At 47.2% G+C, this 22,330-nt stretch overlaps 2 protein-coding genes across 4 annotated transcripts; one reads left to right on the top strand and one right to left on the bottom strand.

Annotated features, from left to right (window-relative positions):
- Positions 1-152: 152 nt before the first annotated feature.
- On the bottom strand, positions 153-3,527 carry mpc2b (mitochondrial pyruvate carrier 2b). Its single transcript, XM_079731533.1, has 5 exons — positions 3,217-3,527; positions 2,223-2,263; positions 2,044-2,128; positions 1,280-1,391; positions 153-1,024 (listed from the first exon to the last, which is right to left on the bottom strand). The coding sequence occupies exons 1-5, from the start codon at positions 3,308-3,310 to the stop codon at positions 943-945; spliced, it is 414 nt and encodes a 137-aa protein (XP_079587659.1). The 5' UTR covers positions 3,311-3,527; the 3' UTR covers positions 153-942.
- A 450-nt stretch (positions 3,528-3,977) lies between these two features.
- Positions 3,978-22,154, top strand: dcaf6 (ddb1 and cul4 associated factor 6). 3 transcript variants are annotated; one of them, XM_079731315.1, is made up of 20 exons: positions 3,978-4,375; positions 5,539-5,600; positions 6,623-6,715; positions 6,885-7,070; positions 7,590-7,703; positions 10,319-10,454; positions 10,973-11,184; positions 13,635-13,728; positions 13,952-14,071; positions 14,725-15,210; positions 16,776-16,835; positions 17,261-17,468; positions 17,765-17,922; positions 18,258-18,582; positions 18,752-18,793; positions 20,070-20,208; positions 20,353-20,509; positions 20,619-20,707; positions 20,961-21,066; positions 21,474-22,154. In XM_079731315.1, the coding sequence occupies exons 1-20, from the start codon at positions 4,288-4,290 to the stop codon at positions 21,524-21,526; spliced, it is 2,928 nt and encodes a 975-aa protein (XP_079587441.1). In that variant the 5' UTR covers positions 3,978-4,287; the 3' UTR covers positions 21,527-22,154. The 3 variants fall into 3 exon arrangements, with proteins under 3 accessions (XP_079587441.1, XP_079587443.1, XP_079587442.1); XM_079731317.1 differs by lacking the exon at positions 16,776-16,835; XM_079731316.1 differs by lacking the exon at positions 18,752-18,793.
- The last annotated feature ends 176 nt before the right edge of the window (positions 22,155-22,330 follow it).

Here is a 22,330-nt window from a genome sequence, read left to right as displayed (position 1 = left end):
TTTAGCTGGTTGACATCTCACTGCTTGAATGTCCAAATACCAATGCAGTGGTAACTAAGATCAAATACTACACACATTATAAACGTAGATATTTAGGAAAGTACTTTGGATAGTCAATCTTAAAATAAAATGTCCATCCACATGGTTTTAGATCATTTTATTAGCATACAACCATTACATAGCCACAGAGCCAAATTTAACTATACATTTTTTCCAAAGTCAGCAAGTCAGACAAGTTATTGCTAGAAATCAGGGAATTCAAACTAGTGAATACATGTAACAAGGATGCGATAAAAACTGCTTTCTCAAAGAGAACCGTCCACGAATAGCAAAACGAATCAGTTCTTGGCTGGGCGAGAATGAATAAGGACTATCCTCAACATAGCTGCTCAAAATATAACCTTACTAAATAATTGTTTAAGGTTACAATAGAACATTAAGTTGAAATTAATAAAAAGGACCTACGGAGCTAACACATTGCTACTCTGAAAGCCTTCCATTGATTTGCAATTAAGGATGATTCTAAAATCACCAAATAATAAATGCTAAAATAAACAACATTTGGGAAGACTTCTTACAGGACATAGATTTTTCTTTTGTAGTAATTGTGTTAAATGATGTTCCATAAAAGCTGACATAATGGAAAAAAAGTACTCACCAAAAAGTGCATGATGTAACAGATTAACTTGAATGACTTTGATCATGTAGAATCATAACATTTGTGGAGAAGGGTAAAATACTGACAACCATCCTTCAACAACAAAGTGCACCTGAACTTCCAGCAGGTGTGTGCGAGGCTGTTGCTTTCTGTGGTAAAATAATGGTTATGACGAGGATGTAATGGAGGTCCAATGTTATGGAGACGGGGTTGTTGGCGAAGGGGCATGACAATGTTATCAGTGTGTAGTCTCTCCCTTTAACGGCATTGAGGTTTCTCAACACTCAGGATTCTGCAGTGGCAGGTTCTGCAGCCGCTGCAGATTCTATTGCTGCCTTGGCTTCAGCCTTCTGCTCTTGTTTGTATCTAGAACAGAAATAAACAAGATCACAACCCTTAACAGGCAAATTACAACCTATTTAGGAGAATGTTGTGCTATGTTATTCTTTGAATCTGAATTTAATGTGAGATACATATATATACACACCTAGTTTAACAGTAACTCAAAAGTGAGAGGGAGACTCTAGTACACAAAGGATGTGAAGGACCGAGAACAGTAGCCATGATACATTTAGTTATAGAGATGCAGGCAATCTGATAAAAACAAAAAAAGACACTCACTTCCAGATCCTGTAAAGCTGGGAGGCACCTGCACCGCCGACAAAGAAGTTGACACAAAACAAATTCCAGTTCTTTGGGATGATGACCAAAGAATATCTGGACCAAACCAAACCTGAAACCAGAAAACAAAAAGGGAGTCGCTTAGCATGCGAGCAAGGAAATGTTCACTGGGACAGAGGGTTTGTATTGGTCCCAGAGGCCCAGATAGGCTTGTTTGCAGGAGCACCCTGCTTGGACTGGTGCACCGGCCTCTGACACGAGCTGATGCAACGTTTGACGTCATTTCAAACTGTGCAAACTTCTGACAGTCCAGTCGATGTCACAAGCAATGGTACAGAGTTTATAAGTTCCTCAACGGGCCACTGCACGTGTTCAACCTAATGGGTCAGGAGTTGAGGTTGGAATGTCTTCTTCATTGCTTTACTTTCTAATGTGACTATTTAAACACATTTCTGAAATAATTTCTTAAAACCCAGGATGTGCCCTTGTGTTTAGTCAGCTATGGAGGATGACACTCTAGTAAGCAGAGGTTTGCTCGTCTCATCTTTGAAAAGCCTGTAACAGTCAATGACACCCGAATGCCCCCTTCGGAAACTACTTCTGAAAAGGGCTGATGATAGGGAGCTGGCCTCCTTGATCTACCTTGAATGAAAAACGGTTTAAACAGTTGAAGAGAGGAGGATTGAGGTCAACACTGGGCTGGATCTTTTTTGGGTTGCATGTCGCATGTTCATGCATCACGATCTTTGTACCCCACTGTTTACCTGTAGCTGTCAGTACGCAGGACTGCGACAAGCTGAGTTTTTCTGCGGGCCGATTCATATCAGCCAGGCCAGCGCCGACAAGGGCCTGTTGAAGTGAAGAGAGAAGGAATTATTTATTTTAATGTGATCCAGTTCTTCACTGTTATAATATTAACACTACTGGTACAAGATGTCCTTACCCATTTAAACATCGGGGCCCAGAAGAACACAGTCTTCGGGCCTAGGAATCAAAGAGAAAACATAAATGAGCCTCTCGTTATGAACTTGTAATTGGTATTATTATTTACACGATGAAAAACTCCTCGCAAACAATCTGATTGGTTTATATGGTAAGACAAATACCAATACCTACTGCTATACGAATAATGTAATGAGGACCCAATTTTATAGTCAGTCAGGAAGTTGTCCTTGAAAAATTGTGCTCAACATTTTGTTACCCTTGTACAGACAAAACAAGTGTTAACTGTCGCTGATAACATTAAATGTCTGAACCAGAAAGTCACCAACCACAGGTTTACTACAAATATTTGGGTATTATGTTTGATAACAGATTGTGCTTTCAAGCTAATACAGAGGCCTCTTCTAAAAAGCTACAACAGCCAGGAAAGCCCATGCCATATTGGTCTCTACCGACCACCCCCTGCAGATGGGAGTTTGAGTTTCTAGCTTCAGGTAGAAGATACAGATCCAACTTTTGTTTGCATTGCAATTAGAAGGCTGAATTTGCAAAACTGAATGCACAAAGACATTGGGGAAAGTTATGCTCAAATAATGTGAGTGATACCTTGACTTTGACCGCCACAGCAAAGTAAACATTTAATTGGTGTTATCCCAGCCGATTATCCCTGCAAGTATTTCGGATACCCTTTTCTTGCTCTAAATGTATGCCTCACATCAATTTATTTTTTCCAGTTCTTTATAGTTCCTATCTGAACAAGGATATCGATATGCAAACACAACTTAACAACAACGTTGACAGATGACACCGTTTTACTACATTGTATACGGTCTATGCTTACTATGCAAAAACATGGCTTTAACAAAAGCGTCCCCGATCTCTGACGTTATAGGATGGCTATACAGGACAGACTATGGAGGACACAACGAGTTCATATAATGCTAAATATCCTGCACTCTATTCATATTTCTGTTACCTAATATGATTTGCCTTACCTGCTGGATGGTTGTACAATGGTCTCAGCTTTGCAGGTAGAATATGTTCGATCCTGTCTAGAATCCTGTGGTAGGATAATCTGAGCGCAGCCATGGTCACTGGCTAAGCTAGGGGTGCTATGCACAATAAACTGGTAAACTAGCAGCTAACTAGCAACTGTTGTATCGACTAATGTACAACCACTTAATCTAACGGCAGTATGGTAAGTGGTGATCGTAACGTATGATAGACTTCTGATATAATCCGAGGTATTATTAAGGGAAATTATGCTGTCCTACTGTCGACCTTCCTCGTCGGCAGCGGTGTGTCCGTGTTGTGCTGCCAGACCGATAATGATTGGTCAGGACCGGCACCAGGCGGGGCCAATCTCTTGCGTCACAAGTCCCTCATGTGTTCTTCAATACGATAGGTTCAACCGGGACCTATGCATTAAACCTCCGGCGTGTCGCCAGCGGGAGGAGAGGATAGCCCTCAGAAATCCTACTTAGAAAAAAAACAATGCAATCGTAAAACTACTTTTCAAGGCCTTGATGTGTGCAAGATATTATTTATTATGTATTATTATTTATACATCAGTAAATCAATCGTTTATTTCCAAATAAATCATGTCCTACACTACAGTGAGAAACGGTAACTCCTCTCGTCCCGAACAGGGACTGGGAAGAAAGGAAATGTAAAACGAGCGCCCTCAATCTCTCCATCGAAGTGTGCGTATCGCGTTGTTTGTGACTGTTTGGCTTTGGGAGCTTAAAATATTGGTTGGTTGCTGCAAGACCGATATCTGCAAGAGAAGTAAACTAAGCTATGCTAACAAGGCAAGATAGGCAACACGTCGGAGCCACACCGTAAACTTAGACACTGGGGAGGACAGCCAAGAGAACTGCGGACAGAGCAACATTTAAATTGCGAAGGATGTTAATTTTGCAGGTCCTAGCTTGATACCGCTGCCACAACAAGCTGGGACCCATTTAGATTGCTGTATAAAAGCGACGACGTTAAGGTCGTTTTTTATAAAGATAGGAATAGCTTAGAATTTCAATGTTATTGTTAAAAAGCTTCGGTCGATCACAATGTCATATTCTGGCAATTTGGTTTGGGATGTAAATAAACGTTCAATTGGATACAACGATCCTAATAACATCAGGACCAACTATTTAGGTAAGAAAGACACCAACATCTCACGCAAATGAAGTCAGGTATGCAGATCTGACACTCGCTATTCAAGATCGATCGTCGACTCATGTCATGGCCGAGGCTTTGTGTAAAGGTCTATGATCATGTTATTGACGGAACAAAGATCACTTCCCGCAATTATACATATTGTTGTTCAATCTGCCGCACGATTTGCTTGCGAGTACACAATGCCATTCTAATGAATGAGTAATTGTGATTATAATATACACTACTATGAGTTTAAAAAGCACGATAATGTATACCTACCGTATTGACCTACAGATCTACCTGCGCCAAGGAGCGAGTTATTACTCATGTTAAAATTATGAGCGTTTCTGCACCTCCGTTTGGAAAAAAATCAACGTTCTGTCTGATGTTTACTTCCTATTTGTCTACAGTTATGTTGATTAGCGAGAGTCTAGAAAACCTAATCAGGAGGGGCCCTTTCGCCAACCCGGGTTCCCTGACCGCAGGGGATGGTAGAGGCATATGGCATAGAGCTTTGAACTCTGATGGTTAATGCATGGTGGTGCTGAGTGATGATGGGGATTGAATTCTTCCAGGTTTCAAAGATGGGGTACCTCAATGGAAATGAAAAAATGGACTAAAGTAGAATTGAAACGTATCTAGGAATTAATTAATAAATAGAAAAAAACACCACGTAGCTCTACTCATTATTAATTGTTCTTTCTACCATATCTATTGCTAGACTCATGTCTTTGTCTGACAGTAGATAAGCTTACGGTTTTTAGCAAAATTTATATTGGCCTGGGTTGAGATTTTGATGGGCAACTGTAGTAATGATTTAGAGTCTTACATTATGCTTCAAAAGCAGTCAGCCTCCACAAACAAAGGAGATCAGCGCTTTGGTTGGTCTATATTTTTGACGATAATGGATCGTAATTAAGCAGGGAACAACTATGTCATCAATTAAATGGCTGCGGATTTGCTGGTGGCTGGCTCAGGATGAATAATACATCACACCATAATACAGAACTGTTGCATGCATATGTTTTAATGTGACATTTAACCACTAACCACCCATGGGCTGGTGTACAGCAGATGAGGCAGGTAGGACGGTATAAAGCAGTGTCATCCTGTTCAACCCTTCCTTGTCTCTCTCTCTGACTCTCCTTTGTTCCTTCCAGGTAGGAGAGAGTTTGTGCAGCGGCTCAAACTTGAAGCAACGCTGAATGTACATGATGGCTGTGTAAGTGACTAATACGATTCAATGCTTTGTTATTGGTTTGTGTCTGTGTGTGATACTTTGTCTATGTGTGTGGACGTCTCGTTAATCTGTTTATGTGCGTTGATGGGTGATTGGTTCCATTGGTTATATTGGGCCGTATTATGGCACTCTTTCATGTGGTTGTATTGGGTTATCTTCAGTCCTCTGGACGTGTAGCTGTCAGAGGTTTTAACTGTTGTTGCTCTGAGCAACCATCTGGATGCCGGCCAGGCTAATAAGGCCTAAAGGAAAGCTGAAGCTGCCTAGGCTCGTGCTCAGCGCAAGAGCCCATCTCCTCCACTCCCCTGTGTCACTCACCTGCTCCTGGACAGCACAACCCAACCCAAAGCAGCCAAAACAACATGGAAATCTAGCACGGACTCATTCAACAACAACAGCTCGCTTGCCCATGTCTTCGCTGCACTGCACCCGTAGAGGCCCACTGAAAAGTTGGGAGTATCTAACTCTATAAAACAAATTCAATGCTTATCTCAGTTACGTGTCAGTTAACTGTGCTACATTGTATGTTATCAGGGTCAAAAGGTGTCGCTCAGTTTCTGATGCGTTGGATTCTACATTTAGACCCCCCGCCCCCTAGCATCCCCTCCCTGGCCTGACCCAGCCTGTCTGTTACTGTCGGTCTCCCAAAGCTTTAATTACATACCAGGCGAGGAAGGAGGAGATAGGGAGGAGCAAATGCTTCTTCACTTTAACGTTGTAATCGTACACACCTTTCAACTGAGCCTACTTCGTCAGGTGATACGCAGTTTCCATTAACCCGAGGCGTCAGAACATTTTGAAGGCCTTTTAAAAGGAGTCTGACCAGGAGTTTTAAAGAGGCATTCACTCCATTGAAAAAGGATTGAAGGCTGTGCGCAATAATTACACATGATTTGATGTGCTTGGTCCTGTGCAAAGCAATCAGTATTTTACAGCCTTTGCTATTCCACATAGTTACCCTGAATTTTAAGACCAGTGATTTGAAATTCACTGTTTGTTCATAGGTCAACACTATATCCTGGAATGAAACGGGAGAGTACATCCTGTCTGGTTCTGATGATACCTTCCTTGTCATCACCAACCCATACAACAGAAAGGTAAGAATGTACATCCATACCACAAATCAATCATGTAGAGGGATCTCCTTCAATACAAAAGGAATTGAGAAGAAACCAATAATTCCAATTATTAAATTGAAACAGCATTGTCCTAGACACTCACTCACTCCCTCACTCTATCTCATCTCTTCCCCTTTTCCCGTCTCAGGTCAAGAAGTCCATACGGTCGGGTCACAGGGCCAACATCTTCAGCGCTAAGTTCATGCCCCACACCAACGACCAGGAGATCATCTCCTGCTCGGGGGACGGCATCATCTACTACACACACACAGAGAAGAGTCTGGAGCTGAACAGGCAGTGTCAGTTCTCCTGCCATTACGGAACCGCTTACGAGGTGGGGAAGAGCTTCTCCCACCTGGCCGCTCCTAGTTTAGTAAAGTTAGTTTTCCTTTCAAAAGGGAGAGTGTGTAGTGCGTTGTTAACCTGTGTGGAGTTAAGAACGCTAATAATCACTTATCGTTTATGTTTAATTGTAATTAATTGTACATTAATGATGCCAATATTTATCAGGGAAAGTGCTGAGTTGATGATAGCTTTCGACATCGAGTATTAGCTTTATGTTGGGGTCATACTCACAGGTTTAATACCACTGGTCAGTCAAAAGGTTCTGGGTTTGAATACCCGGTGTCAAGTATACCTGTAGTCAGCCTTGAGAGAAATGCTTAAACCCTACCTGCTCCTTAATGAAATGCATCGAAAAAAAAAAAATCCCTGTAAGCACTTTGTGTAAAGCGCCTGCTAAACGACAATAACAAATCATAATTGTCCAAATCAGGACTTCTCTGGGGCTTTCTGTCTCTCACTCTTATCTTGTAATCCGCTGACTCTTCTGTCCTTTGCTGTGTTTGTGCAGATTATGACGGTACCGAACGACCCATACACGTTCCTGTCGTGCGGAGAGGATGGGACTGTGCGGTGGTTTGACCTGCGAACCAAGACCAGCTGCACTAAAGAAGACTGCAAGGATGTACGTGGTGGTGGCGGAGTTCCTCACATTTGGGGCTTTACAGTCCAACACAGGGTCCTGACCTAGTCAGAACCAGAACATAAAGGCATACCTTTAGTATATCCTGAATGGTTTATAATACTCATTGATAACAACACAATTTATTACACTATAACAGTTGGCTTACTTAAGGTTTTTTCTGCCACAGTCTGTTCGACGAAATAGAGATTCTTGGCTGTCTGAAATGTATGTTTGTTTTCCACTTCCACTTTTTGTCGTCTGGCAGTAAATGCATTGATTTAGTTGACATGTTTAGTCGTTCTCCTTTATCGGGCTCCAGTCTGCATTGTGGGATTTCCCTGCTGCGTGCTTGTTTGATTCAGCCAGCAGCTGGAATAATAATTTATAGCGTCGTCTGGGATATAAATAGGGCTTTCTCCCATGACATAGCCGGGCAGCCATCTCTCCACCGTCACTCAACATGTCTCTTGTGCCCTGACAATAATTTCCCCGCCACCAACGGCCAGAACTTATCTCTTACTGGGGCAAGTGGAGGGTAATGACAGCCCACTCGCAGCATCTCTTCAGGAGACCACCTGTCAGGCCACACCCACCCCCATCACTCTTCACGGGGATCCCGGAGAACTCTGAACTTAAGATACTGTTTGGCAAGTCACAGTGCAAAAGAGATGTGGAATCAATGAAGTAAATTGTGCCACTAGATGTCAACATTCGTTGTTGTGGCAATTTGGAATCAGTTTTTAGAAAGTCACTGTTGGTTTTGAAGGGCGTTGCCCAAATGGCTCGGTGAAGGAACTGACATTGAAATGTCTTTCATGGGTCATTGGAACCACATCCTGCTTCCCCTTTTTTCTATGTTTAACATGTGAATGCTAAAGACCAGAAGCAGTTGTTAAAGGAAGCACGTTAGTAGCAGCCGAGCAGCAGAGTATAGTGGCAGAGAGGTCGAGTAGCAGAGTGGTGTAGCAGGAGAGTACTGAAGCAGCAAAGTATAGTGGTGTAGCAGCAGAGTACTGTAGCGGCAGAGTATAGCGGTGCAGCTGTATAGCACCAGAGTGTTGTAGCAGCAGGGTGTAGCTTTATAGCATCAGAGTGTTGTAGCAGCAGGGTGTAGCTGTATAGCACCAGAGTGTTGTAGCAGCAGAGTGTAGCTGTGTAGCAGCAGAGTACTGTAGCGGCAGAGTATAGCGGTGCAGCTGTATATCACCAGAGTGTTGTAGCAGCAGGGTATAGCGGTGTAGCTGTATAGCATCAGAGTGTTGTAGCAGCAGGGTGTAGCGTTATAGCATCAGAGTGTTGTAGCAGCAGAGTGTAGCTGTATAGCATCAGAGTACTGTAGCAGCAGGGTATAGCGGTGTAGCTGTATAGCATCAGAGTGTTGTAGCAGCAGGGTGTAGCTTTATAGCATCAGAGTACTGTAGCAGCAGAGTGTAGCTGTACAGCACCAGAGTGTTGTAGCAGCAGGGTGTAGCGGTGTAGCTGTATAGTATCAGAGTGTTGTAGCAGCAGGGTATAGCTGTGTAGCTGTATAGCACCAGAGTGTTGTAGCAGCAGGGTGTAGCTGTATAGCACCAGAGTGTTGTAGCAGCAGAGTGTAGCTGTATAGCATCAGAGTACTGTAGCAGCAGGGTATAGCGGTGTAGCTGTATAGCATCAGAGTGTTGTAGCAGCAGGGTGTAGCTTTATAGCATCAGAGTACTGTAGCAGCAGAGTGTAGCTGTATAGCACCAGAGTGTTGTAGCAGCAGGGTGTAGCGGTGTAGCTGTATAGTATCAGAGTGTTGTAGCAGCAGGGTGTAGCTTTATAGCATCAGAGTGTTATAGCAGCAGAGTGTAGCTGTATAGCATCAGAGTACTGTAGCAGCAGGGTATAGCGGTGTAGCTGTATAGCATCAGAGTGTTGTAGCAGCAGGGTGTAGCTTTATAGCATCAGAGTACTGTAGCAGCAGAGTGTAGCTGTATAGCACCAGAGTGTTGTAGCAGCAGGGTGTAGCAGTGTAGCTGTATAGCACCAGAGTGTTGTAGCAGCAGGGTATAGCGGTGTAGCTGTATAGTATCAGAGTGTTGTAGCAGCAGGGTGTAGCTGTATAGTATCAGAGTGTTGTAGCAGCAGGGTATAGCTGTGTAGCTGTATAGTATCAGAGTGTTGTAGCAGCAGGGTATAGCTGTGTAGCTGTATAGTATCAGAGTGTTGTAGCAGCAGGGTGTAGCTGTGTAGTATCAGAGTGTTGTAGCAGCAGGGTGTAGCTGTGTAGCATCAGAGTGTTGTAGCAGCAGGGTACGGTGGTGTAGCGGCAGCGCAGTGGGGTGGCAGAGTGGGTACAATGCGTGCGTTTGGATGCAGTAACATTGAGATTGTAATGTCCCCCGTCGATACGACATGATCTATATCAAAGCACGCAGGTCTACCCTGACATTGAAACCACCATGTTTCCAGCCCGGCCTACAACACCAGGGTTCCTCTCTCCAATAGGTGTCCTCTTACAGTCTTGACAGCTGTTTTTAGAGCATGCACATGGTAGAACCATTTGGGTGGGGTCGGGGGGGGGTACCCACCTAGCTCATCTCTCGCTAATCTCGTGTTGTCTTGTGTTGTTGTTGTTGTTGTTTCCTCAGGACATACTGATAAACTGCCGGCGGGCCGCCACCTCCATATCCATCTCCCCCCTGGTGCCCTACTACCTGGCCGTGGGCTGCTCCGACAGCTCGGTCCGCATCTACGACAGACGCATGCTGGGGACCAGAGCTACGGGTAACGCGCTTATGTTCAGCCAGCGGGGGATCTGCCGGACGGTTAAGCATGGGTTTGACAGCCGTCGTATCGGCAACGTTCACATGTCCCTGTAGGTGAACGATGGCCAAAGCCGTAGAGCCCAAGTCATTTTAAATATACATCATTTGCATCACCGATGGGCAATAGATGTAACTGAGCTGCTGGCAAACTCTGAGGCGACTGCTTTTTTTTTTTTTTCCTCAATTTCAAATGCACAATGAAATAATAAAATAGAAATCATACTGAATATTGTGCCAACACTATACATTTATTGAGCATTTGTGGTCACAATGAGCCATTCCCTGTTAGGACACAGAGTACTAGCGGTTTAAACCCGAGACGTCCCTGCAACCCAACGACTGCTTTTAAAAGTTTAAACACAAGAAGTCCTCGGTGTAACCGTGACAAACACACGCCTGCTGAAACTCGACCCCCCCAGGTGCCACCATCCTGCTCGTAAACACCTCCTCTGTTCTGTCCTCCCCCCCCCACTCCAGGTAACTACATGGGCCGCGGTACGACGGGGATGTGCGTGCGCTTCGTGCCCGCCCACCTGTCCAACAAGTCGTGCCGCGTGACCTCGCTGTGCTACAGCGGGGACAGCAAGGAGGTGCTGGTCAGCTACTCCTCGGACTACATCTACCTGTTCGACCCGGCCGACGACCAGGCCCGCCAGCTGAAGGGTCCGTCCGACGAGAGGCGGGAGGAGGTGAGGCGGAGGCGGAGGCGGCGAGGTCACGTCCTACAGGGTTTCATTGGTTCAGATCTTGGCCTCGTCAGGGCGCCGTCATTCCAGTCTAGACAGGCTTTGGATCTGATTCAACAGCGCCCTGGTGTGGACCGTCTGCTGCCGTCATGGCGTACATTCCTCCCTTTTTTTTATGGGTAGTGGAGAGGAGAGAAATACAAACAGAGTCCGACACATAATCTCAGTGCCAGCCTGTCCATGCTAGTTAAGGGGGAGGGAAAACCCGAGGCTTTCCCTTAGCCCAGGCTTACCCGACCAGCTCCAGTGGGCAGGGGGTTCTCCTGAGAGCCAGTTGACCATGCTAATCCTTTGCGTCAGCAAGATCAAAAATATTATTGACCCGTTAAACCTCGGTGCATCCAAAGCAGCTCCTGCCAGGGAACCTGACACCTGCTTTTCCATGAAGCGAGTCCAAGTATTTAGCCCCCTGTGTAGACCCACCTTTCCCTTTGAGCCAGCACCAGCGTCATCGGGCTACTGCCAAGTGTGAGGACGCATGCAGGAGAGACGAAAAAAAGGAGACGCCATGACGTCTCCCCCCCCCCCCCCCTCCCCCCCAACAGAAGGGGATGTGGATGGTAAATGAAGAGAGCTTTGTTTTGGCTGGCTGAGTGCTCAGAGTGCTCTGCAGGCTTCTCTGCTGGATCTGTGTTGGCAGATGCACAGCGGTGACTAAAGAGGGTACGGAAGTGGGACAGAGGAGTAGAAAAGACAGAGGAAGGGAGAGGGGTAGGATGAAGACTGATAACGAGACGAGGAAAGAGGTTGAACCTGGAAGGACTTAGGACTTATTTTTTGGTGAAACCGCATAAGTCTTGTGTGCTTCAGCTGACCGTCCAGACGGAGCCGGTGAATCCGGTGCCCGAAAACGCACATATCATGTCCCAGGGTGCATTCAAATATATCCGGACCTATGCGGTTTCGTGTTAGGATTCGTTTGGACGCCTGAAACGCAAACGATGACGTCATTAGCCCCCACCAGCTGGGGGACGTCAGAGTTGCGTATAATTATTTATTTATTTGTATTCTTTTTGTAGCTTTGAATACAGCCCCTTGATACATTTAATTACCATCTGTACATTAAAAAGTATTTCTGCAAAATTTAAAAGGTTGAATCTCCTCGTGACTGAATGTTTGTATACACCGCGCAGGCTTGATGCACTCGACTTTTTTCTGTGGAGAACCAGCACCTTGAATGTTTACTACATCGTTTCTATAGCTCGATGCGGTTTTGCAATGAATCCGTCTTTACGGAGATATTCCTGAACCGCATAAAAGGAAACCGGATTGTTTTTGCCCGTTCCGGCTCTGTGTGGACGGGGCTTCATCAATCACGATCAATCAATCAAGAACTTCCTTTTTAACCAAGCTTAAATGTGTTTGCAATTGCCACGTTAGGAAACGTAAAGATGTAAACGGAAAAGGAAATTGCATCATTGCACACTACTCGTTTTGTTCATGACTTGATGGTTTGACTTAATATTGACAACCTGATCAGCCAGTTTGAAGGTCTGGGTTTGGCCAGTAGGTGTGAGATTAATGTGAGGGAAACTGCAGGGGTTTGGTGTAGTGATATCTGGCGGGTACGAGGAAGCGGAAACGTATCAGTGAATCAGCTGTGTCTCCATGTGAGCACTGATGTACATTCCTTTCCAAATAAAGCAGCCCGCTATGTTCTGCCACCAGCAAAAAATAGCCCAGGTCCCGAGGTATAGGGCCTGCCAAGGAGAGCCTAGTTACCCCTCACCCTCCCCAGACCTTATCTCTCTATCTATCTTTATTTTGCTCTCACTCTCTCACTCTCTTGACCTCACTCTTGCTCTCTCTCTTATCCTTCTTTTCTCCTACTCTCTCTCTCCCTCTCTCGTCTATCTCTCTCTCTTTTGCCCTTTCTCTCTCTCGCTCTTTCTTTCTCTCTCTCGCTCTCAATCACTCTCTATCTCCCTTGTTGCACTCCTGGGCATGGCTTTGCCTATCACCATCCTCTTTACATTTTCCTTTCTTTCTTTCTCTCTTTCTTTCTTTCTTTCTTTCTTTCTTTCTCTCTTTCTTTCTTTTCTTCCCCCCCCTCACCACCTTGCTGCCATTCGCGAGCCCCTGATGCTTAGTGTGCCGAGTTGGGATGTTTATTCGCTGCGTTTCCTGGCCCTGCACCTCCAGCACAAACAAAAATCCCCGGCCATGTCCCACTGCATTTGAAACAGCCACGAGTTGAAGGAAAAGACAGAGTTGATGTGGGTGCATGTGTGTGTGTGTGCATGATGAGTTCGACAAGGGATGCTGTGTGTGTGCATCTGGGATATTTTGGAGCAGACTTTGGAGTCACAGATTGATAACCTGTCTGTGTGTGTGTGTGTGTGTGTGTGTGTGCGTGTGTGCATGTGCGTGTGTGTGCGTGTTTATGTCCACAGCTCAGACAGCCTCCAGTCAAGCGTCTCCGTCTCCGAGGGGACTGGTCTGACACTGGGCCCCGCGCTCGCCCCGAGAGCGAGAGAGAGCGGGATGGTGAGGCGGGAGCAATCATCAATCTTTCCCCGAGCAGCACACATTTATATGCACACAGACGCACACGTGTTCACGCATCCACGCACAGGCGCAATAAGCACATGATTGCCTCAGGCTGTGTGTCATTACACTCACGTAAACATTTTCTTCACACACAAAAGACTGTACCAACACAAGCCTAAAAAAAGCCTCTTCCCCGTACGTTATATCTGCACGCTCCCAGGCGAGCAGAGCCCCAACGTGTCGCTGATGCAGCGGATGTCCGACATGCTGTCCCGCTGGTTTGAGGAGGCCAGCGAGGCTCAGGGAAACAGGGGAGGCCGGCCCCAGACCAGACCCAGAGGTAACCCCCACCCCCCCTGGAAAATTTCAAGATCTTCAACCGTTTCTTTCTCTAAAAATCGTGCAGAAACTCTGTTCAAAAACCGTCTCACCCTGTTTACAAGTAGAAGTAGTTTACGAGAGATTGTGGTTTGGACAACGGTTGTCTACATCTTTATGCCGATGGTTTTTCCGCCTGTTCCTCATAAAGCTATACATGGTATATATGGCTATAATGAGAATATAGTGATGTTCATTTACGGGCTGGATATGGATATGGTCGGGTGGCTAGGGTGTTACTGTGTTCGATCTATTTGTCTTTATCCGTCGTTATTCAGCCTAGTTCAGATAAAAAACCATTTGATTGCACTGTTGATTGCCACGCCTTCGTCGTGTGCCAACTTTGTTTACAATCTGGGAGCCCGCCTCGTCCTCCGTTTTTCATGACCTGAAGCTCTGTCCGCCGAGCACTGATTGGTCCTATCAACTCAACATTCTGGAAGGAGCTTTCGACCGGGATCCCGGCCAGACTGATCTGCAGAGAGAAACGGAATGTGAACTCGAGGGATCGTGATGGTCACCCAAAGCTAGATATAACTTTGGGTGACCTTTGTATAGAAATACCCAAAGAGGAATAAAAGCATCAAAATGAGTTTGTTTGTTATTTATCACCAGGGACAGCCATCCGTCCAGAGATAGGCTCCAGTACCCAGATGGACTCCAGCGCCCCGCCGGCCGCCACGGAGACCACCGCTCAGGCCCCCAGCACTTCAGAGACCCCCACTCAGGGTCCCAGCACTTCAGAGACCCCTGCTCAGGCCCCCAGCCCTTCAGAGCCCACAACTGAGGGTCCTGTCACTTCAGAGACCCCCACCGTATCTCCCAGCACTTCGGAGGCCCCCGCTCAGGGTCCCAGCACTTCAGAGAGGCCCACGGAGGTGGAGGCCAGCCCTGCACTGCCTGCTGCCCCTCCCCCCCAGTCCACCTCCACCTCGGGGACGTCGCCGGCGGTAACCGCGCAGCCCGCCTCCAGCGCGTCCACGTCGGTGGAGCCCTCCTCTTCGTCCCTCGCCTCTTCCGCTGTGGCGGAGCCGAGCAGTCACGCTGAGCTCGCCGGTGACCCCACCCCCACACACACATCTGGCCCGGCTGCACCCTCAGGTAAGGTTCTCACACACACACACACACACACACACACACACACACACACACACACACACACACACACACACACACACACACACACACACACACACACACACACACACACACACACCCTCTCCCCCTTTTCAGTGTTTTACTTCCTCTGTTTGCCTCTCCCCCCGACCTCTCTTCATGCTGCCCCCCCCCCATCCCGGTAGAGTTCGGTCCTCACCGGCTCCCGATCAGCCTAGTGTGCCGGCGGCTGCAGCGGCTGCTCCAGCTGGCCGAGCCCCCGGGTCAGGGCGGCGAGCGGGTGGGCCTCGGCCACCCCCCCGCTGACCCGCCCCCCCGAGAGAGACAGTCCCACAGAGCCCCTCCCACAGCCGCTGCCGAGGGCCACGAGTCCCTCCGCCCAGGTTTACCCCCCCCCCCCCCCCCCCCCCCCCCCCCCCCTGCACCTGCTGTCTGCACGGCCTCTACCATCATGAAACACCCCTACCCCAGCCAAATGATCACCCCCCCCCCCCACCTGAGCAGAGTGGGCCCTCTCTCTGCCCAACATGTGACGTCAGGCCCCAGGAAGAGCTGATCAATGTCCTTGACTGTGCAGCAATCCTGTGATGAAAACTCCTCCCCTCATCCTGCACCTTAATCAGCTCCTCCAATCAGATCCCATCTCCGCTCCCCATAAAGTCTCCCGTCATTCCACCTGCTGCTTGAGTGTCTGCGCCTCCTCCCCTCCCCCTCCCTTCCATCCCTCCCCAGTGTGGAGTGCCTCTGTGCGCTGGTCCTCACCATTTGCCTCACCACTTGTGTGGTTTCCTGATCCACGCTTGATCACACGGTGATCCAGATGCCTAGAAGACTGACCTTGTGAGATGCTGAGTTAGCATTAGCAGCTGAAGATGTGTGGCTGTGTCGGGACACGTGTGTATGCAACATGCTGGAACACAATGGAATGCCTGCAACCTAATCAAATACCTGCTTCAACCATTCATTACCAGTCCACCCTGACCTGTAATGGCTCTAGATGTAATGGACAACATGATCACTCACGTTCAATTTGAATGCACCTACATAAAGTGCATTCTACGATCTATTTCAAAATCATGTCTCTCCCCTGTATTATTTCCTGGCGTCACATTCCAACTGCTAATCGTTTTTATAATAAAAAAACAATTAGCCTCGTGCCATCATACCCAGTAATGACTGACACTGATACTGGGCACTGGGGAACCCTTTTCTTTGCGTTCCACACGATTCAAACCAGCTGTGTGAGCTTGTAAGCCAAGTTCACCACAATAATGCCTGGGATTTAGTGCTTCACTTTAAAGTGTAACACCTCTTTTGCCCAGGGATCCATCCTAGTAGCAGTGGTGTTTGACCGGCATTCGCTTATATCGGGCCGAACTCTTCCTATGTCCAGTGTGGCGTGCTATTCCTGCCTGGCCTGAGATTTGTTTAACATGAAGGGGTGGTGTGATGGTTAACCTGCCAGCCTGCGTGTGTGATGCGTATGGTAATGAGTATGGTAATGAGGAACTCTTGTGTCCCGTGTTGACTCACAACCGTTTGTCTTCCAGATTCCCCCTCGTCTGTGGTAAACAAACAGCTTGGCTCCATGACTCTGAATGAGCAGCAGGGTGCGTCTCGGACACGCACGCACAAACATCCACGCACACGCACGCACACAAGCACAAACAAACTCACACAAACCAAGAAGGTTGTATGAGATATTTTTTTAAAAGAAGCCTTTTTGGAGCCATTACGATTTTCCGACACAATCACGTAGCGCTGTAGAGGCAGCTAGCCCGATAGACTTATCACAATCAGACTCTTTTGTGTTGAAATATCAATAAGTAATCATAAACGCGGTTAACCCAGGAACCTGGAGGATCAGACACTTAATGGGGTTCAGAAGAAACACCATTTTTTGGGTTGACCCAAAGCGACATCTGTGTCTTATTCTAATGAAACACCTCCCTTTACCCATCTTCAATGGAGACCAACCATGAAAATGAAACCGTGTCCTTGTCTGTCTGTCTGTCTTGTCTGTGGCCCCGTCCAGGACGACCAGAGGCGGGGCGGTCGGCTCCCAGGGAGGCTGAGAGCGTGCCAGCCAGCGGGTCGGCAGCACCAGGGACCTCCAGCTCCTCTTCCTCCACCCCTGGTTCTAACACGGGCCGGGCTGGCACTGCAGAACCTGTCCTCAGTCTGCACTACAGCTCTGAAGGAACCACCACCAGCACCATCAAACTGGACTTCACTGACGAGTGGTACGGCCTGACCCACCCACCCTCTTTACATTTATGCCGAAATGCGTGTATGTTATTTGATAGTATGTAATTGTTCCGCTATTTTATGTTTATTGTTGTCCATAATGTACTTTGAAAACTTTATATGCAGTATTCATTCAAATTATTGTGTAATCGTATTGTAATATTTGATAACTTAATACATATCGCCAAATATATAAACATCGTCCCTCACTTTTTGCAATTGGTGCTCTCTGTCGGTGTAATGGCCGTGCATGGCTCCTGGTCTGAGGTTGTCTGCTTCCTGGGCCTCCTAGGAGCAGCAGAGCCGCCAGCTCCAGGGGCAGCGGTGGGCCCAAAATCTCTGCACCCGCTGCCGTCGACAGCCGAGCCAGCCTTTCTGTGGAGGGCCGAGGGGCCCTGACTGTGGAGGGCCGAGGGGCCCTGACTGTGGAGGGCCCTGCAGCAGAGCCAGGTTAGGAGCATTCCCTAGAATGACGTCCTGTTTTCCCTTCATGGAACGTAGTAAGACATCTCCTGTTGTCATCCCATGTTATACCAATAGGTGGTGCTCAAGACTCTGCTGTTAACCCTAACATTACATTTACATTACAGGCAGTGTAGTGGGCTGTGGTGCCTATGCATGTATCTACAGTGATGCCCATGGTTTTTCTTTCACAAGCCCTCCTTATTAAAGACACCAAGGTGTGGATTCCCCAGCAGGTCACCATCTCCTCAGTTATTCAACGATAGAGCGACCCAAAGAGCAACAGCGTGTGATCCCACCCTCTGCCCCCCCCCCCCCTGCAGCCCCTGCGTCGTCGGAGCCTCCGGCCCCGGCCCGGCCCGCCCCCGGCCCCGAGTCGTCACGGGCCGACCCCCCGGCCGAGGCCCCTCCCCAGGGGGCCGGGGGCGCTCCGCCTGCCCTCGAGCGGAACCAGCCGGAGGGCGTGGAGGACACGTCCGGGGGCTGCCGGAGAGAGGAGCCCCCGGGAGAGGGGGTCCCCGAGGGGCTGCCGCAGGGCGCGGGGGGGCAGGGGGGTCCGCCCGCCCGGGGGAACCCCGACTCGGACGACAGCGACGACGACCCCATCCTCATCCCCTCCACGAGGTTCAGAGGGGGGCAGGGTCAGCGGTACGTCTGGTTCACACTCTGTCTGGCCGGAGCCACTGGACTATGTATACAGTGTCCACATTCACTCAGTGTGTTATGAAGCTCAGTGTTATGGGTTCACCATGGTGGGTTCTGTTCTCGTTGCAGTTGTTGTCCTCCCTGATTATTGATTATTTCACCGTGCGTTTAGATTTAATACGAGAGGATCTGCGGTAGGCGATAGAATGATCAGGTAAAGACTTTGCACGGGCAATTAAAGCGATCTAACCTGCAAGATGTGTGTGCTCAGCGCGGGATAACGCTCATAGTGTTAAGAGGATGGTTTGGTTGTGGACTTTTGTGCTTGCAAGGCAAGTGACTAATCAACAACATGGCTTACCTTTTTAGTGTGTGCTGTGCATGTGTCCCACCATCACCTGCCACGCGTGTGGGCTGTTACCTGCTAGATCGAGGCTGAAACTAAGCACTAGGGATGGGACGAAATATCGGGTTCAAATACACACAAGAGCCAAAGCTTGACAATAAAGATGTGATCAGCAAAGCAAAGCATTACCACAAATCATGGATACGTTTAAGTAAACCCTGTAGGGTGAGCTCAGTGTATCGTCCCAGCCCTATTTAGGACTGATGAGAACACTGCATGGTATCGTTAAGGAAATTGATAATAGAGAATTAAATGTATGTTTTTTCGATTGTTTGAGAGAGAGAGAGAGAGAGCGAGAGCGATGTTGTGTGCTTTGTATCAAGTGGAATCACAAGCAACAGGTATGTTTTGAATTGCTAAATAATTATCATTGGATGTTGATGTGCCAGGCAGCATCCTCGTTCTCTGCTCCCTAGCCTCTGTAGGTTGACAGATTCAGCTCCTGTGTCTCTTCATCCCATCCCCAGCCTGAGAAGAATGATACATCAGTGTGGCATTAAGCTTGGGAGTGCATTAGTATATTCAAAATGTATATAACGTAGGGTTTTAGGCCTACTGTCTTTTCCTCACCGTTGGTGGAAGGGCCAAGAGAAGCAGCTACCCAACTCTCAACTTCCAACACCTTCTTTTAGCGACACCTATAAGATTTCTTTTCTGTCCTATCTGGGACCTAACGTGACACCATGCTGGGTTTTTAGAAGGAACATTTGCATTTTTAGTGGTAGTTCAGGTAGTTGAGTCAGACAATACCAGCATGCATTTCTCTGGGATCAAAACAATTCTGTCTGTCCGGAAACCAGTTTTTTGTTTTTACTGTTCACAAATGTTTAAATCTTAATGTCACATTTGTGATGGACAAACACAAAACCACGTACTCATCCGGGCCCATTGGTCCACCCGGAAGATACCTTACAGAAGACCTATCAATTGTGATGTGTTTGAATCACTTTGCTTTCAATCAGCTGTTCTCACATAGCGTGACTGCATAGTGATCCAACATAATGCATATATATAGGAAAAGGTGTGTGTGTGTGTGTGTGTTGTTCCACGTGTCAGCATGCCTTCTCGCCGTTGCGGTTCACAGGCGCTCCGCAGCGGCCCGCATCCAGGAGCTGTTCCGCCGGAGGAAGGAACGGAGGGAGATGGAGGAGAGCGAGACCCAGAACATCCGGAGGCCTTCGGTCAAAATGGTCTACAAGGGCCACCGTAACTCTCGGACAATGGTACCCGACCGCTGTCGCTATGTCCCCCTCCCCCCGATACCTGCGATTTATCAACAGCGGATACCAAGTACTGCTATGTTGAACCGAACCGTCGCTCATGGAACGCTGTTGTGGTCGGTTTTTTTCGTGTTTCTCGTCTTCCAGATCAAAGAGTCGTGTTTCTGGGGCGACAACTTTGTGATGAGCGGCTCGGACTGCGGCCACATCTTCGTGTGGGACCGCCACTCGGGAGAGCACCTCATGCTGCTGGAGGCCGACAACCACGTGGTCAACTGCCTGCAGCCCCACCCCTACGACCCCAGTAAGTACCCCACCGCCCTCCCCTGATCCGGTCCTTCAGCGCCGCTGTGACGACGCAGGGATACTGGAAACGGTTTCTTGCTTTTCATGCTTTTCCTTTTTTGTTTCAGTCATGGCCTCCTCTGGGATCGACTATGATATCAAAATCTGGTCGCCCCTGGAGCAGTCGCCTTCCTTCAACAGAGTCCTCGCTGATGAGGTATGACGATGGATGATTAAATAGGGGGCTTTTACCATTGTCTGCTGCCGTCCTTATGCAGGATGCCTTACCTGCTCACTGTAAGTCGCTTAGGTGGATAAGGTGACTAATACAATGACCAAATAGTAAATATAACTTCAGCTATTACAACTGTTCTCTGTGAAAGTTGGCTTACGGCTATTTACTGTTATTGTCTATTCTCATTGAACATCTAGTAGAAATGTTGTTCCCTACCGTTTCTGTCCGTCTCCAGGTGATCACTAGGAATGAGCTAATGCTAGAGGAGACCAGGAACACCATCACAGTCCCCGCCTCCTTCATGCTCCGGATGCTAGCCTCACTGAATCACATTAGATCAGGTATACGCACGCACGCACGCACGCACAGCACATAAACACACACACACACACACACACACACACACACACACACACACACACACACACACACACACACACGCGCACACAGCACATAAACACACACACACAGCACATACACACACACACAGCACATACACACACACACAGCACATAAACACACACACACAGCACATAAACACACACTTCGAGACAATACAGACACAATACTTCCAGACAGATGCACAAAAACTTTCATTGACATTTGTACATCGTGACATGGGAGTGGTTTCGCTACTGCAGAGAAATGGGATATAATTAGGGTTTTAATTAGGGTTTCTCAGCATTTTCTCCATTATTTTTTGTCTTTGTCTCCATTTACGTTTTCTGTTTTCTCGTCCATTTTGTAGATCGGCTGGAGGGAGATCGCTCTGAAGGCTCTGGGCAGGAGAACGAGGACTAGCAAGAGCTACTTGAGGTTTTAATTTAATTAAAAAAAGAAAACACAAAAAACATATTTTTTTGTTTTTTGATCGTAAGCACTTGTAAACCCAAGATTTGTACATGTCTACTGTAGAATACTTCCTGATGAGAATTTCTATGCCCCTCTCATCGCTTTTTTAAGAAGACTTTCTTACTAATGTTTCTGAATGAGGGTGAAAAAAAAGTTTAATAAAGATCTGGGAAATAATAGGAGTGGATGCAAGGGGAGGGAATGTCCTCTAAAAGAGTGAAAGAAGATAAGTTTGAGGATGGAAAGTGCAATATTATTTAGTCAGGAGAATGGGAGCTTAATCAGTGTTATGTGTGGTGTTTTCTTTTTTGTAGCAAAAGGCAAAGAACTTCAACCTTTATGTACTGCACTGGCGGTTCCGCATGTCAACACGAATCGTGCTTCAATTTAAACTATACCCTTTTTGAGTTTGTGTTCTTTTTTTTGTTATTGAAACAAAGCTGTATTTTCTCGTCCCCAAAAGGGTTAAGTCAGCCAATTTCTTTTGTGTTGCAAAAGATTTCTGGAGTAGATGTTTTTTCAGAGATGTTTCTGTTAAGGCCTGGCACATTGCCTGTGCATCTCGTCTCACCAGTGAATGAACAAATAAATTCATTCCGAAACAAAAAACACTTTTCGTTCTTCATTGAGGTGCATGTGCCACATTCTATGTGGGAGTGAAAAGGACTTAAATGACGGAATCAATTCAAAATTGTCGCTGGTTATGGGCTGCCTAGGGGGATTTTGTCCAAGCCGTGTTTGGAAGATGTGTGC

Source organism: Pollachius pollachius, assembly GCF_949987615.1.
Source record: "Pollachius pollachius genome assembly, chromosome: 3".
Taxonomy (NCBI): domain Eukaryota; kingdom Metazoa; phylum Chordata; class Actinopteri; order Gadiformes; family Gadidae; genus Pollachius; species Pollachius pollachius.
Note: the sequence above shows the minus strand (reverse complement) of the source record. Positions and strands in the feature narration are given on the sequence as shown.